The 15,671-nt window shown below is 49.5% G+C and overlaps 2 protein-coding genes across 2 annotated transcripts in view; one reads left to right on the top strand and one right to left on the bottom strand.

Moving 5' to 3' along the window:
- The window catches only part of LOC125940785 (uncharacterized), an 847,616-nt gene that overhangs the window by 166,563 nt on the left and 665,382 nt on the right, over positions 1-15,671 (bottom strand). The window lies entirely within an intron of this gene.
- LOC125940784 (uncharacterized) overlaps positions 7,994-15,671 on the top strand; it is a 71,711-nt gene continuing 64,033 nt past the window's right edge. The window contains exon 1 of the mRNA XM_049657352.1: positions 7,994-8,085. Coding sequence (XP_049513309.1) covers positions 8,078-8,085 — 8 coding nt within the window. The 5' untranslated portion in view covers positions 7,994-8,077. The remainder of the gene's footprint in view (positions 8,086-15,671) is intronic.

Here is a 15,671-nt window from a genome sequence, read left to right as displayed (position 1 = left end):
TGAGTCATACTATGCACAAATATTCAGTTCCATGACATCAACAGCATTCGCGGAGCCTACAGAGCCTCGCAAGAGTTCGAGCAATCATTAAAATTGCTATATTGATGATGAATGGTGAGAGGTGCTGCCAACTCGGACGAGTCGCTGCGCACAATAAAACACTCAAAGTATTTTCAAGGCAGTGTTCGGCATTTACATGCAGCTCGAGGTATACAAGTACGAAGGAGAATTGAACGTCACTAACACGTGCATTCGAAAAACGTATGATCATCATCAGCCTATATTTATGTCCACTGCCGAGCGAAGGCATATCCCTGTGATCTCCAATTACCCCTGTCTTGCGCTAGCTGATTGCAACTTGCACCTGCAAATTTCCCAACTTCACCACCCCCACCTAGTTTTCTGCCGGCCTCGATGGCACTTTTATTCTCTTGGTACCTATTATGTAACTGGAGTGGTCCACCGTTTATCCATCCTACGCCTTACATGACCGCGGCCTGCTCCATTTCTTGCTCTTAGATTCAACTAGAATCCACGCTAAGCCCATTTGCTCTCTGATCCACACCGCTTTCATCCCGTCCCTTAACGTTAGGCCTACTGTTTTTCGTCACATCATTGTGCGGTCCCTAACTTGTTCTCGAGCTTCTTTGTTAAAACTCCAAGTTGCTGCCCCGTATATTAGCACCGGTAGAATGCAACGATTGAACACTTTTCTCTTCAACGACAGTGGTGAGCTCCCAGTCAGCATTTGGCAATGCCTCCTGTATGCACTCCAACCCAATTTTATTCTTCTGTAAATTCCCTTCTCAAGCTCGAGTTTCCGTGTTAGCCATTGTCCTACATAAATATACTCCTTCACAGGCTTTTGAGGCTGTCTGACGATCCTCAATTCTTGTTGCCTTGCTATTCTATTGAACATTATTTGCATATTCATCTTCAACCCCACTGTTACACTTTCTCGGTTAAGGTCCTCACTTATTTGCTGTAATTCGTCCCCATTGTTGCAGAACAGAACAATGTTATCTGCAAACCAAGGTTGCTGAGATATTCGCCGTCGATGCTTACTCCTCAGCCTTTCTTGCTTCTTCTAAGCATGCTGTCACTGTACGTAGGGTCATTTGGAGCATGAAATGGCGGGCGCTGGTTGCGATTGTGGCGGTAGCAAAAAGGGCAGCGTGAAAACGAGGGCTGAAGATAACGGCAAAAGCGGGAAATGTGCCCCACGCCGCTACAATGAAAGTATATGGGCTTGTCGTCAGGTGTTCGCCATTGGACCGGATCTTGATGGCGTCAAAACGTCGGGGGACGTCGGTGAAGTAGGGCAGTAGGTCTAACCGAAGGGCGCGTTATGGAGCACACGAGTGGAATTCTTGCGTTTGCGAGTTCTTCGCGGACAACTGCCTGGGTGACGGAAGGGCATGTGAAAGATGGCGACGCAGCCTCGATTTCGTGCTGCACAATTCGCACAACGCAATCCGCAGTGGACGACTCAAGGGACGGACGAATGAGCGTCTTCGCACGACGACGTCCGGCGCACGAACTGTCCGGCGATGCGATGGCTCTTTGCGTCTTCGTAACGCCTGCACTCATGGATAATTTCAACCAGCGAGCAGTCTTTAAAAAGGCACACGCACAAGTTAAACACATCATCGGCGATGAATTTCACAGTATGCCTCACTTTGTCAGCCTCCGGCATACTGCAATCGACGCGGCAGCAAAGAGCTAGGGCACCAAGAATCGCAATGAACGATTCTGTAGCTTCCTGAGCCCGACAAGGCCGCCATTCGCACGTGTGACCAGCGAGCTTACCGAAGAGGTCTAATTGACTAACTGTACTCTTTCTCTCTTCAAGTTGAGAGAAATCCTAGACATCGCTAAATTATATTCACTGCAATTTACCCTACCTAACACCTCTACATCCTGCACTACGCTGGGATCGGCAGAGTATGAAATCTATTTCAATTCTTGTTTCTCCATAAGGCCTTTTCTAGGTCCACTTATGTTGCTACGCTTCCCGAAGAAGGTAGTCATTATTCGGGGCCTATTCCTTTCCGCGAATTCTATCCAACACCTATCCTCAAGTGTTCCTCGAATCTATGCCGTAGTTGCCAATTGCTTGCTCACCAGCCTACGTTTTCCGCATTTTTGCATTGAAGTCGCCCATGACTGCAGTATACTGAGTTGGCACCTTTCTCATCGCTAATTCAACAACTTAATAAAACTGTTCTATTTCTTCATAATCGTGACTTGAGGTTGGTGCATAGGCTTGTACTGCCTTTATTCTATACCCATGTCGTAGACGATGCGGCAAGAAAGTGTTAGGGGCCAGATCCTCCGCAAATCGTGTCACGACGGTAGTCGTCCTCCGACGCGTTGAGCTTTATAATGCAAGCGGAGGCGAGTTGCTTTCTTTTTTTTATGGAAAAATAATGCAGATCTCATGCACGGTAGGAAAGTTGGCGCGAAGTAGACTTATTCTGTGGCACTTAATTACTGGCATTATTATGAAAGGCGACACCTGCCCTGTGAAACATACCTAGTGCTTCTTGAGTATAAACCCGTCGGACGCCGCAGTGTTACAGCAGATGCCATGCACCAGTGGGAATGTCTTCAGGGAAACTCCCTTCTATTACGCAAATGTGTTCGCAAATGTTAGTGGTTAGTGTTAGTGACTTGCGTTTAGGCATACACGCACAGGCACACATACACTATTCTTCGTCATGGCCAACACGCGTCAATTTTTCGGCGGCGATTACAACTACTCAGCACGCTTTTGTCCCATGCGTGCCACCCGGCGTCGTAGATGTCGACTTAGCAAGTAACGTGAAAGTATGCTGCTTCGACATCTACGACACCGGGTGGCAACCATGGGACAAAAACGTGCTGAGCAGTTGTAATCGCCGCCGAAAAATTGACGCGTGTTGGCCATGACGAAGAATAGTGTATGTGTGCCTGTGCGTGTATGCCTAAACGCAACTTTCACGTTACTTGCTAAGAGAGCTGGTTACCCCTCTCGCGCTAGTCGAAAGCACCCCTTGAACACGCTCCGCCATCTGTACTTTCTCACACACTTGGCTCCCCAGAGCTAAAGCTACAAGGCATGCGAACACATATGCTTTCACGTTGACAGATGCTTTCGCGTTTGAATGAAAAGCCTGGTGACCATTTGTAACCACCCCGTTTCAAAGGCGATGTCATTAAATCATCATCATCAGTGTGGCAGCGGCGGCCCCGGCCGTGCGGGGTAAAGAAATAAAAGAACCAGAAAGCTCTGCCTTCGCGCATAGCGCTGCCATGTTTGATCACGCGGTGACATCTCCACTGCTTGCCTCAACTGCCTCTGTTGCCTCTGTGCTCGCTATGAATGTGTATGACGCTGTTGCGGCATAGCAAACCTCTGTCAGAACATATCGTAGGCGGTGACTGGGTGGAGGACACAAAGCTTTGGCCACAGCTTTAGAAAACAGACGCGCTTTCAGAGCTGATTATATATATACATATATATATATATATATATATATATATCATATATATATGGTGCGATATGTTCAAATGGTGCGAGCAGCGTACATGGTGCTCGTTCTAAAAGCGGGGCTAAATATTTATTTAAAGCTATTCAAACTTTCCGCTCATAAATTGACAACATTGGTGCGTTTTGCTCTCCGTTCTTTATTTGGTAAATATGTTGACAGCTGCTTTTCACGTTTCCGACTTGGCAAAGTTGCTCGATGTGGTCACTATCTGAATATTTTCTGCCTAATCGCTCGCATGTGTGCTCATTTCCAATATATTTGCTCTTGCTGCGCACAAGGATTGATATGTAGCTATTTCTTACGTTGTAATACCTTGTAGCAAACATGAATTATCGCTGTGTTATCGCTCGTAGCTCGCTTACTCTTGTGGACCATCACAAAACATTCAGCTTCGACCATTCATGCGCTATCGGTGTAGTCGGTCATTTTTTGTGCGTATACAGTTCGCATATATTCTAGTGGGCGCTCATTCACTTATCTATGACACGCTGGTGATAGAGTTGGCATAAGTTTCCGTGCCAGTAGGGGTAGATGTTTGTAGATCATCATCATCATCGTCATCAGCCTATATTTATGCCTACTGCAGGACGAAGGCCTCTCCCTGCGATCTCCAATTGCCCCTGTCTTGCGCTAGCGTATTCAAACTTGCGCCTGCGAATTTCCTAACTTCATCATCCCACCTGGTTTTCTGCCGTCCTCGACGATGTGTGTAGATACTATGCGGGAAACGTACTATGACAGGAAGCGGTGCTACTCCTTTCGTCTTTGTTTAACGAACTGTACTCACTATTAGAGCACTGCACGGGCCGATTTTTGCGGCCCGGGCCCGGCCCGGGCCCGTTTTTCCATTGGGCGGCCCGCCCGAGCCCGATCAAAAGTTTTATGGCGAGACCCGGGCCCGGCCCGGGCTCCGGAAATTATCTACGTTACCCGCCCGGCCCGGCCCGCCACCCCTTTACCTTAAGCCCGAGCCCGGCCCGAGCCCGACTCGAAACCGGCCCGAACCCGGCCCGAGACCGAAAAATACATGTTTTTCAGAGTTGGGAAGCCCGAGAATACCTCGCAGAAAGCCCGAGCCCGGCCCGGGCCCGCGTCAAAAAACCTGAGCCCGGCCCGGGCCCGGGTCAAAAAGCACGCGCCGTGCCCGAGCCCAGCCCGAGCCCGTGAAAAAACTCCTCTACCCGGCCCGGCCCGGCCCACGGACCGGGCCGGGCCCGGGCTTTCGGGTAAGCCCGAGCCCGTGCAGTGCTCTACTCACTATTGCCAACGTTACGGGACTGAAGCCCTTTTTTTTGAAGGTCAGCGATAAAACGCTGGCGGATGAGCGAATTCCTGTTTCTGGCAGTGAGGAAAGCCGTACATATCCAAGTGCCGGAAACACGCACGGACAGTTGCACTAGCGGTCCGCGAACTTGGCCTAAGATTCATTCCATTTCTTATTATGACAGTATGACAGTGACTATTTTTGCAACCAACTACTGCACACCTCTTCAATCCACATGATTCAATCCAGCACCATTGAAGCACAGTGCGTTAGCTAAAACTCGGCTGCGTTTCTGACAGCTGATCGCACAGAAGCCAGGTAGAAGAGGTAATGGTTACGTATTCGTGCGCTGTCGCTGAGGCCAGGTGCGGGGCGCCGCTGAAAGCGCCGTCTTGTTTATCTACAATAGACTGTTCCGCAAAAAGGGTCAATATACAGTGTTCATCGTAACCTAAACGTTTAAAATATGCAAATGCCACGTAGCAGGACAGAACCAACGTAATGTTGTTTGCCGTCGCTTAGAATAGTCAGATTGTTCTTGCAATCCACATAATTACATAATTAGTCCTAATTAAAATATCAACTTCTCAAATTTAATTACGGCGCATAAAGGTCAGAGCCGTGTGGAGATAAGCGACGGTGCGAGCGAGCGACGAGCGCGGTTGCTGGCAGAGTAGAAGTGCGCCCCCCCCCCCCCCCCCCCGCTCCCTCCGGCGCTGGCTTCCCGCTTCCTTGCTTGCGCGTGGGAGATTGAGTGCGTTCGCTCTCCGTGATAGCGCGCGTCCCCGCACGCTTCCGCTCGGGCATACGGCGCGCGGCGACGATTTTTATCTATAGGGAACCTGACGGCGACGGCGACGACGACGCCGACGGCAGAAATCCGGTTGAAGTGTCCATATAATTGCTATCGCAATAACACACGCATACAGCTGCGCCCAAATTTTGCATTATAGAGTATTGTAGTCGGCGCTGATTTTTTTTTTTTGCCACTACTTTTTTCACATAGACATTTAGTCTCTCAAGTAGGCCATAAACGTCAAGAAACTGAACGAGGCCAATATAACCATTCCAATGTATTCAAGCTTTCATCAACCGCGTCAACAGAGATGCTTGTAAAGGTGGTTGCTCACAACACAGGAGGGAGTGCTCGAGGCGCAGAAGACCAGACAATTGTAGCGACTTAAGCTAAGAACACCGTGGCGAGCTGTGCGAACAAGATTAGGATATAGCTTAGATCTGCATCAAACCTAGCGTATGCCCTTAGAAATAAATAAAATACTCACCTCGTCGGCAAACCCTGCAATATGCATCCTGACTATGACAGAGAAGGGACACACGCATAAAAATGCAGAAGACACTGGCATGCACGCGCAACGACGGAGACATCAAATACACCAATGCGACAAAATATGGGAGTGACATAACAAACGTTATGAGCGTGGTTGAAGACCGGGAACTAATCGCTGCATCCACACGAGTTAAAGACGCTACGGAAGCGGGGGAATTGGCTGGTCCTCTCGCTATGGAAACATACTCACCACAACACATTCATTATCATCATAATAAACATAAGCCCGCAGAAAAAACAGGATGGGAATTAGGATGGGCAGGATGGGCAAGCGCACTCGTCAAGTTTCCAAGCCACAGCTTGCGCGAACACGTTGACTTTGTGCCCTGTGGCGTGTCATGTATCGGATTTTAAGTGCCCCAAGGTTTCTTGAAGAGTGTAAGGGACACTGATTATCGCCACCCACAGCTCCCGAAGGCTAAAATTACTCCAGGAGCTGCGCCACTTGAGAGTGAACGTGTTCGCGCAAGCTGTGACCTGGAAACTTGTGACGACCCCTGTACATCATCCTGACACCGGAACATACGACGTTGATGGTGACTTTGATGGACATACTTTGATGGACATACTTTGATGGACATACTTTGATGGACATACTTTGATGGACATACGACGTTGATGGTGATGGAACATCTATGTAATAACAAGGGAGCAAGCAGGAACATAGATACGCGAAACTGTGTGCACACAACTTACCAGCGGACATATCGTAGGCTGCAATAACTGCACAGATACTCCCTACACCACAAGTAAACCAAGAACGCAAGTACAGGCAGTCATCAGAAGACCAGTGGTAGGCTCTGTTGGCGTGCCAGGATCCTGAGGATCAGCTTCGGCTGGTGTAGTGGGTAAGGCTGTCGGCAGAGAGCCATGGTTTCGTGGAATAAACTAGGCAGTCCTCCTACGACGACACGAGCCTGGTCGTCACAATAAATTTCAATAAATTTTCATGTCATCTAACACAGAATCGTTAGGCTTATGACAGTGCAGATCCATGCAGTATCAAATAATGCGGTATAACTTGCCCGAACAAAAGAACAAGATGGCCTATCTCAGGAATTACCCGCCGCGGTGGCTCAGTCAGCTAAGGCGTTGCGCTGCTGAGCACGAGATTGCGGGATCGAATCCCGGTCACGGTGGCCGCATTTAGATGGAGGCGAAATGCAAAAACGCCCGTGTGCTTGCGTTGTAGTGCACGTTAAAGAACCCCAGGTGGTAAAAATTATTCCGGAGCCCTCCACTACGGCGTGCCTCATCAGAACTGGTTTTAACACGTAAAACCCCCAAAAGAAGACGCAGATCCAGTGTACCTTTACTCTGCAGCATTTGCGCTTGTCGTAATGGCAGCCGCCCTGTGATGTCCGGCACTTTCTTGTCCACGAGAGTGGGTAATAGTTCACTGCGCTTAAAACACAAATTACCATCACCACTAGTTGTTCCACCACATTACATAGCATTTGGTGGATCATGTGACCTGTTGTTAATTGCGACAAAGCGCTGCGCAATAGGACTCCCGTTCTTTATATAATCTTTTGCATGATGGGCAGCGGGAACTCTTTTAGTCGCATCTGTATTAATGCCAAAGCGTTTGTGCTTTGATGCCGTGTTATCATTCCAGCATTGACGCAGTCCAGGAAAATTATTGTAAGCACTATTAACGTACTTCGTCGTTTTCATTTGTACATAGCCATCATCACCTTCCCTGTTCTTCTACTTCGCGCATGAGCTGGGGCGTTTACTTTTTGGAATAAAAAGCGCTTGACAGCTTGGTCGGTCTCGGTCTTATAAAGTGGTGGAGGTGCTGGGTTAATAGTGTTACCATTAATGGTGTTATTCGTGTTTCAGGAAATAGTGGCAAGGCTGAAGGACATCTATATAATAAGCTTCCTTGCGGACTCCAACGTACATGTGGCAGTGAAAATTATTCAACGCATGTCTGGGTAAGTTATCAAGGTATTTCAGTTAGGCTTTCATGAGCGCTGTGTCAAAGCGCCTGGGTGCAGGTGTATCGTGAAGAAACGGAAGTTAATAATTCATTTTAGAATAGCGTTTCTCGATTTACTTACGCGAAACGCGAGCACCTTTGCTGGGCGATTGGTGCCTGTCACTTCAACATTCTAAGTTTATTGACGTTCGAAGACAGCGCACCATCTGTCGCCTAGTGTCAAATAAATGCAAGCTACGATATTCTATTAGTAACTGTACTGTCGTTTCTATGCCGGTCGTCTCGTTAGAAATAGTGATGTGGAAGTCGCCCAAAAATCTCGGAAATTGGACGCGCTGTGCGCTCATAACTAATGTTGCAGTTGAATTAGAGGTAGCGAAACATAATTTAGAGTGGCTTTGTACGATCACGAGAGCATAGCCATCACGAGAATTCACACTGAAGCGGTGGTGCCACTGGAGTCATTGGTGCTGACCATGTTTAGCAACGCTATTTCTTAACGTACGTAAGCCACTGTAACCCGTTAACATAAGCAGCATGCATTTAGAAGGACGGTATGTTTCTGCGTGTGTAATGGTTTTACGTTTCATTGCAAACGCTACTTTTCAACTCTGAAATGTTTTATGTGGATCATGGATTTAACACGAAATTAACTCTTTGATGTAAAGAAAAAAAGCTGTTGTCTCTTCGTAACACGCACAAGTCCTTACCGCGAGCACCCTAGCGAAAAACGCACAACGTAAGTGCATAGAAAAGAACTACGATTATTGGCTTGTTCACTCCCAGCAGTTTAATATAGCCACACGAATTACAACTTCCCGTTGCTGGAACCTGACTTTGCCAATGGTGTTTCAAAGCATGCTACGCTGCAACAATATTTTATCAGTTCAAAGCCGTCATAAAGCAAATGGTAAACGTCTCATCTACATAACAATCACGTTTTCGACTCGGAAATGTCATGGTTTGTACGCTATTGAATTTCAATTGTGCACATGTTTTGTTACCCATTGCTCACTTGAAACCTTGGATATAAGGGCTTCGCCCAGACGAGATGCCTCTACGTAAGAAAGGTAGGATCTTTCTTTAAATGTGTAATTTACTCCTGCGTTCCGATACACTATGTAAACGTCTTAAAGGGACATGTAACCCAATGTTGTGCAGAATGCTTTCTCCCAAAGTATGTAAGGCGGCGAAAGCTGCTCGAAAATTTTGTAATGATTGTTCTTTTTCTTGACATGTGTAATGAAATGTGAGCGTGTGAAGCCAGTATTGGAGGCTACATGTGCAAGCAATTACCTGGACACTCCGCGGATTACTGTGTTCACGAAGCAGCGGACGGTATTAGCAAAGCTGGCTGCGGCATTACGTAGTGTTTCGTGCAATTGCAATGTGTTTGAACATCTTTCTGTTGCCTCTGTGTTCGTCCAAAAAAAAAAAAACTACTCCACGTTAAAGGATGATGCCGCTACCAACGCATTGCACCAGCAGTGAAGTACGATATTCTCACGTCGTATAGGGACGTCGAATAAAGGGGCAATGTCAAATCTGAGTTTTGCTGCCTATTTGGTGAATCTGTCCCCAACGAAACAAGCACACTGTAAACCAAAATAACGCGAAATGGGAGTAAACCACTCGTCCCGTATCAAATTCCCGCTTATGGGTTTTTTATATTACGTACCAGTCGGGTTAAAAACTTTACTCCTATGCTGACCGTGTTTTTGCATGCAATAACGGGATATTGTTTTCACCCGTCTCATAGTTGATGGGGAGGATAGTCGGACTATATTTTTTTACTCCCTTCACGAAGTTTTTATGGCTATTACTGAGAGCTATCCTGTGAGCTCACCGCTTATGGCGCCAAGTGTCATGATTTCGAGAATACGTCACCTCATCTTAAATCGGTAGAACCCTATTTCCTTCTAACGTAAGAAACAAAGACGGCAACATGTCGCAATGGCTACCTTGCTACGGCCGCTGCAGCTTCGGCGGAAGTGAAACAGGCGAACTGCTTGCATGCATTTGCAAACAAATAAGGCCTGGCTACGTACACAGTTTGACAACTCAGCCAACTGACAATGTTCAGTTGGCTGAGTTCTAAGTTGAGTTGTGTCAAATTGTTCAGTTCTGCGCGTAAGCCAGCACTTACGAGATCCGCGCTACTGTACGTACTTTTCTTCAACCCCCGCTCAAGGCAACACAGCAATACTGTCACGAATTAATGACGGTGAATAAAGCAGTCACAGAACTGTGAAATGACAAAACGGACTTTTTATTGGGTGAACCTTTGCCCACAAAAGCAAGTTGCACTCGAAGCACAGCGACTACCAAAGGTATCACTTGGCGCAGGACGCTCCTGCGTGTATTGAAAGCGCAAACAAAACACGAAAGCGCAAACAAAACCACGCGTAAGACAGAAAAAAGCAACAATGCAATTAAGTCCCTAAGTTCGTCAGCGGGGGTAGAAAGGCTTAAGACGCTCCACGTGGACGATTTCAGGTCGTGCGCGGCGTCGCTGTGACTGCGAAATGCCGTCTGGCACGACCTCATAGTCCAGTGCGCCAGTACGTCCGATCTTATAGGGTCCGAAGTAGCGGCGTAACAGTTTCTCGCTAAGTCCTCGTCGGCGCATCGCAGTCCAGACCCATAGTCACCGGGCTGGTACTCGACGTAGCGTAGTCGAAGGTTGTAGTGTCGGCTGTTAGTCCTTTGCTGGTTCTTGATGCACAGGCGGCCGAGCTGTCGACCCTCTTCGGCGCGCTGCAAGTAGGTGGCGACGTCGTGATTCTTATCGTCGGTGACGTCCGGTAGCATGGCGTCTAGCATCGTTGCCGGGTTCCTTCCGTAGACGAGGTTGAACGGCGCCATGTGCGTTGTTTCCTGTACGGCTGTCACGTACGGAAGGATGGCATCGTACGTCTTGTGTTCGACGTCGACGTACATTGCTAGCATGTCGGCGATGGTCCTATTTAGGCGCTCACGGAGGCCATTCGTCTGTGCTTGGTAGGCGGTAGTCGAGCGATGGCTGGTCTGGCTGTATCGCAGGATGGCTTGAGTTTGATCTGCCGTAAAGGCCGTATCTTTGTCAGTGATGAAGACGAAGAATCTGGCTATATCGGCGGCACTGCCTTTGGGCAAGGCTTTTGTTTCAGCGTAGCGGGTCGTAGCTCGGACGTCGACGCTGGGAAAGGCCCCAGTAAGTCCATCCAGATCTGCTGGAATAGTCGGCGACGTGGTTCGATCGGCTGTAGTAGTCTGGCTGGCCTTGTCAGTGGTGTTTTGCGTCGCTGACAGTCTCGGCATATCTTTGCCAGTCTCGGCATATCTTTGCGTAATGGACTACGTCGGCAGTGAGGCGACGCCAGTAGTATTTTTCTTGTATCGTCGCGAGCGTGCGGGAAATACCAAGGTGTCCTGCCGTTGGGTCGTCATGGAGAGCTTGCAGAACCCCTGGACGCAATGCGGAGGGTACCTCGAGGAGGTAGTTGGCTCGGAGGGGCGATAAATTCTTCTTTAGGAGAATGTCGTTTTGCAGGAAAAATGGCGCCAATCCTTGCCCGAACACCTTCGGCACAACGACGGTCTTGCCTTCCAGGTAGTCTACAAGGCTCCTTAGTTCCGGGTCGGCTAGTTGTTGTTCGGCGAATTCGTCGGCACTAATAGGTCCCAAGAAAGTGTCATCCTGGTCGTCCTGTGGCGCGGGTTCGACGGGGGCGCGAGACAAGCAGTCGGTGTTAGATTGCTTTCACCCGGACTTGTAAACGACAGTGATGTCGAATGCCTGAAGTCTCAGACTCCATCGTGCGAGGCGACCTGTAGGATCCTTCACGTTACCTAGCCAACAATAGGCGCGGTGGTCGCTCACAACGTTGACGGGCCTGCCATAGAGGCAGGGGCTAAACTTTGATGTAGCCCAGGTGATGGCGAGGTGCTCCTTTTCTGTTCTGAAATAATTTGCTTCCGCCTTCGACAACGACCGGCTAGCGTAACTTAGAACCCTTTCTAGTCTGTCAGTCCTTTCTACAGGCACGGTACAGAGTCCTACGCTGCTTGCGTCGATGTAGGACTTCGGTATCTGCGTTTTCTTCGAAGTGCGCAAGTATTGGCGACGATTGCAGGCGTCGCTTCAGTTCTTCAAATGCTTCGAGTTGCGGCGTTTCCCACTTGAACTCGACGTCTTTCGTGAGGTACGTCAGTGGCTCAGCGATCCGTGAAAAGTCCTTGACGAAGCACCTGTAATAGGCGCACGGTCCATGAAATCTGCGCACTGCCCTTCTTGTTGGCGGGCGAAGGGAAGTCAGTGATAGCCGCCGTTTTCTGTGGGTGCGGGCACACTCCAGACTTGTTCACGACGTGGCCCAGAAACAAGAGCTCCTCGCCTGGGAAGCGGCACTTTTCTGGCTTCAACGCGAGTCCAGATGTCTTGATTGCTTGAACTGCTTCTTGGCGCCAGAGGTGTTCTTCGAAGCTTGAGGCAATCACAACGACGTCGTCCATGTAGACGAGGCAAGTCTGCCACTTTAAGCCTGCCAGTACTGTATCAATGACGCGATGGAAAGTCGCCTGTGCCGAGCAAAGACCAAACGGCATGACCATAAACAGCCCGTCTGGTGTTATAAAGGCCGTCATCTCCCGGTCCCTTTGCCAGTAGCCGCTTTTTAGGTCCATCGACGAAAAATACATTGCGTTGTGGACTCGATCCAAAGCGTCGTCTATTCATGGGATAGGGTATGCGTCATTCTTCGTGATTTTGTTGAGGCGACAATAATTGACGCAGAAACGTAGGGTTCTATCCTTCTTCACTAACATCACGGGAGACGCCCGTGGATTCCTGGTCGGTTGGATGATGTCGTCGCGTAGCATTTCGTCGACTAGTTGCCTTATGGCCTCGCGGTCGCGCGCCGAAACTCTGTACGGGCTCTGACGGAGTGGGTGGACATGTTCGTCGGTTATGATGCGGTGCTTGGCGACAGGGGTTTGTCGAATGTTTGACGACGACGAGAAGCAGTCCTTGTATTGCAGGAGCCGGGCTTTTAGCTGTTCTTTCTTATGCCTGGGAAGGCTCTGATTGACACTGAACGCTGGTTCTTCGCGACGTTGGTGTCGTCCTCTGGTTTCGATCTTGGATTGTGGCTTTGCGGGGCGTTCGGTGCATGAACGCAGCAGCACCTCCACCAGATATCACGTAGTAGTGACTCGGTGAAGGAAACAGTCACAAACTCTGAAATGGCAAAACGGACTTTTTATTGGGTGAACCTGTGCCCACGAAAACAAGTTGTACTGGTTCTTGTACTGGTTTTTACTATTCGGTTGAAGCGTTCTGTGAGGCCATTGGTTTGTGGGTGGTACGCCGTAGTTGTGCGATGAATAACGTGGCACTCTTTGATGGATAACCACTTCCGACAGGTAGACACGTCCGCGATAACTGAGCAATTCCTGGGGTGGACCATGCCACAGGATGAATCGGCGAAGCAGGAATGAGGCAACATCGCGCGCTGTAGCTGCTGGGAGAGCGGCGGTTTCGGCATATCGTGTGAGGTGATCTACTGCCACAATAGCCCAGCTGTTACCAGCCGACGTCAAGGGAAGTGGCCCATAGAAATCAATTCCAATTCGCCCGAACGGCTGAGTAGGGCAGGGTAGAGGCTGCAGACCAGCCGGCGAGAGCTGGGGTGAAGATTTCCGGCGCTGGCAGTCGCGGCAGAAGCGAACGAGCTGTTGAACGTACTTGTACATTCCTCGCCAGTAGTAGCGCTGTCGAAGGCGCTGGTAGGTTTTGAAAACTCCCAAGGGTGTGCGCACTGTGGATCGGTGTGAAAGGATGCGCAGATTTCGGAGCGCTGACTGCGAGGAACTACTAACAACCACTGGCGGCCGTCTGCGGCATAACTGCGTCGGTGAAGCAGGTTGTCGCGAACCGCCAAATGGCGAGCCTGACGACGCAACGTACGAGTGGTTGACTGTGGTGATGGGTCAGCAAGCAAGTCTAATCGAAGCAATCCACGGGTCCTTGCGCTGCTCGGAAGCGATAGTCTCAACGTAGATTGTAGAAAGAGCTTACTGGTATAGGGAGCAGCAGGTATTGTCGTCAGGCAAGGGAGAGCGTGATAGGGCATCGGCATCAGAATGTTGGCGTCCGTGACGGTACAGCACGCGGATATCGTAGTCCTGCAGGCGAAGTGCCAAGCAGGCAAGACTACCGGAAGGATCCTTCAACGATGACAGCCAACATAGTGCTTGGTGGTCGGTGACGACATCAAATGGGCGGCCATACAAATAAGCCCGGAACTTAGTAAGAGCCCAGGTGATCGCCAGACATTCTTTTTCCGTGACAGTGTAATTGGTCTCGGATTTCGTAAGGGTGCGACTGGCATAGGCCACGACATATTCAGGAAAGCCAGGCTTGCGCTGCGCAAGGACAGCGCCGAGGTTTGTGCTACACGTGTGGTGTATGAGCTACCGCTGATTTGTGAAAAAGTTTACATCGGTAAAACAGGCCGGTGTATTAATGAGAGGCTGCGAGAACACTACAATTCTTGGAATTCCTCTTATGGAGCAAATCTGCCTCCATTGCCATTGTCGGGAATGCGGCTGCGTCCCGCTTTTTTCCAATGTTAAAATCCTTAGTAGGGGCAAGGGCAAGACGGAGCATGAAATTCTCGAAGCTTACCATATCAATTTGCAAGGGGATAATTGCATCAGTTCTACCTTTCTCTCACTGATGCAGAAGGAACTTAGTTTCCTATCGCACTGGCGTTAGCTACGTGGCGTTTTGCAATCTCCTTTGTTCGTGTGTGGGTGTCGGCTTTTGAGCTGCGCATGTTCGCCGGGTTTTCCTGAGAGACGGGGTTCTTCAATAAAGCACAGTTGTTAGTCCAGTCGTCGTGTGTGCCACGTCTCTTCTTTGTCCTTGGTCTTTTGACTGGTTTTTACTATTCAGTATGTACCAACTGACCCAGACTGCGACTCTTCTGCTTCAACCGCACGCTCGGCGACATGCTTTCAATGTACGTCGCCTCAGACTACACAAACTGGGACGCCATTCTGCCCTTCGTCACCTACGCTTACAACACCGCTACTCAGAGCACCACTGGCTTTTCGCCCTTTTTCTTACTATACGGTCGGCACCCATCACATACCATCGACACAATATTACCTTACCGGCCGTATGCATCCGAGGGCTCACCTATTTCTGCCACAGCATGGCATGCTGAAGAATGCCGTGACCTCGCACGTGCCTTTACTTCCAACGACCAAGAGCGCCAGAAGAACACTCGCGGTGACTCCACTTCCGCGGTCACCTTGCTTCCTGGCGCGCTTGTGTGGCTCTCTGTCCGGTTCACCACCCCTGGCCTCTCATCGAAACTACTCCCGAAATATGGAGGCCCTTACCGCGTCGTCGAACGCGCATCTCCCGTGAATTTTGTTATCGAGTCAGTTCAACCGTCTTCGAACCAGCGCCGTCGTGGACGAGACATTGTCCACGTCGACCGCCTCAAGCCATACTACGATCCTGTCATCCTGACGAGCTGTTAGGTCGCCGGACGGCTCCCTTATCACTCCCGGGGTAATTGTAGCGAAGAG

This window comes from Dermacentor silvarum, chromosome 10 (genome assembly GCF_013339745.2).
Source record: "Dermacentor silvarum isolate Dsil-2018 chromosome 10, BIME_Dsil_1.4, whole genome shotgun sequence".
NCBI lineage: Eukaryota > Metazoa > Arthropoda > Arachnida > Ixodida > Ixodidae > Dermacentor > Dermacentor silvarum.
Note: the sequence above shows the minus strand (reverse complement) of the source record. Positions and strands in the feature narration are given on the sequence as shown.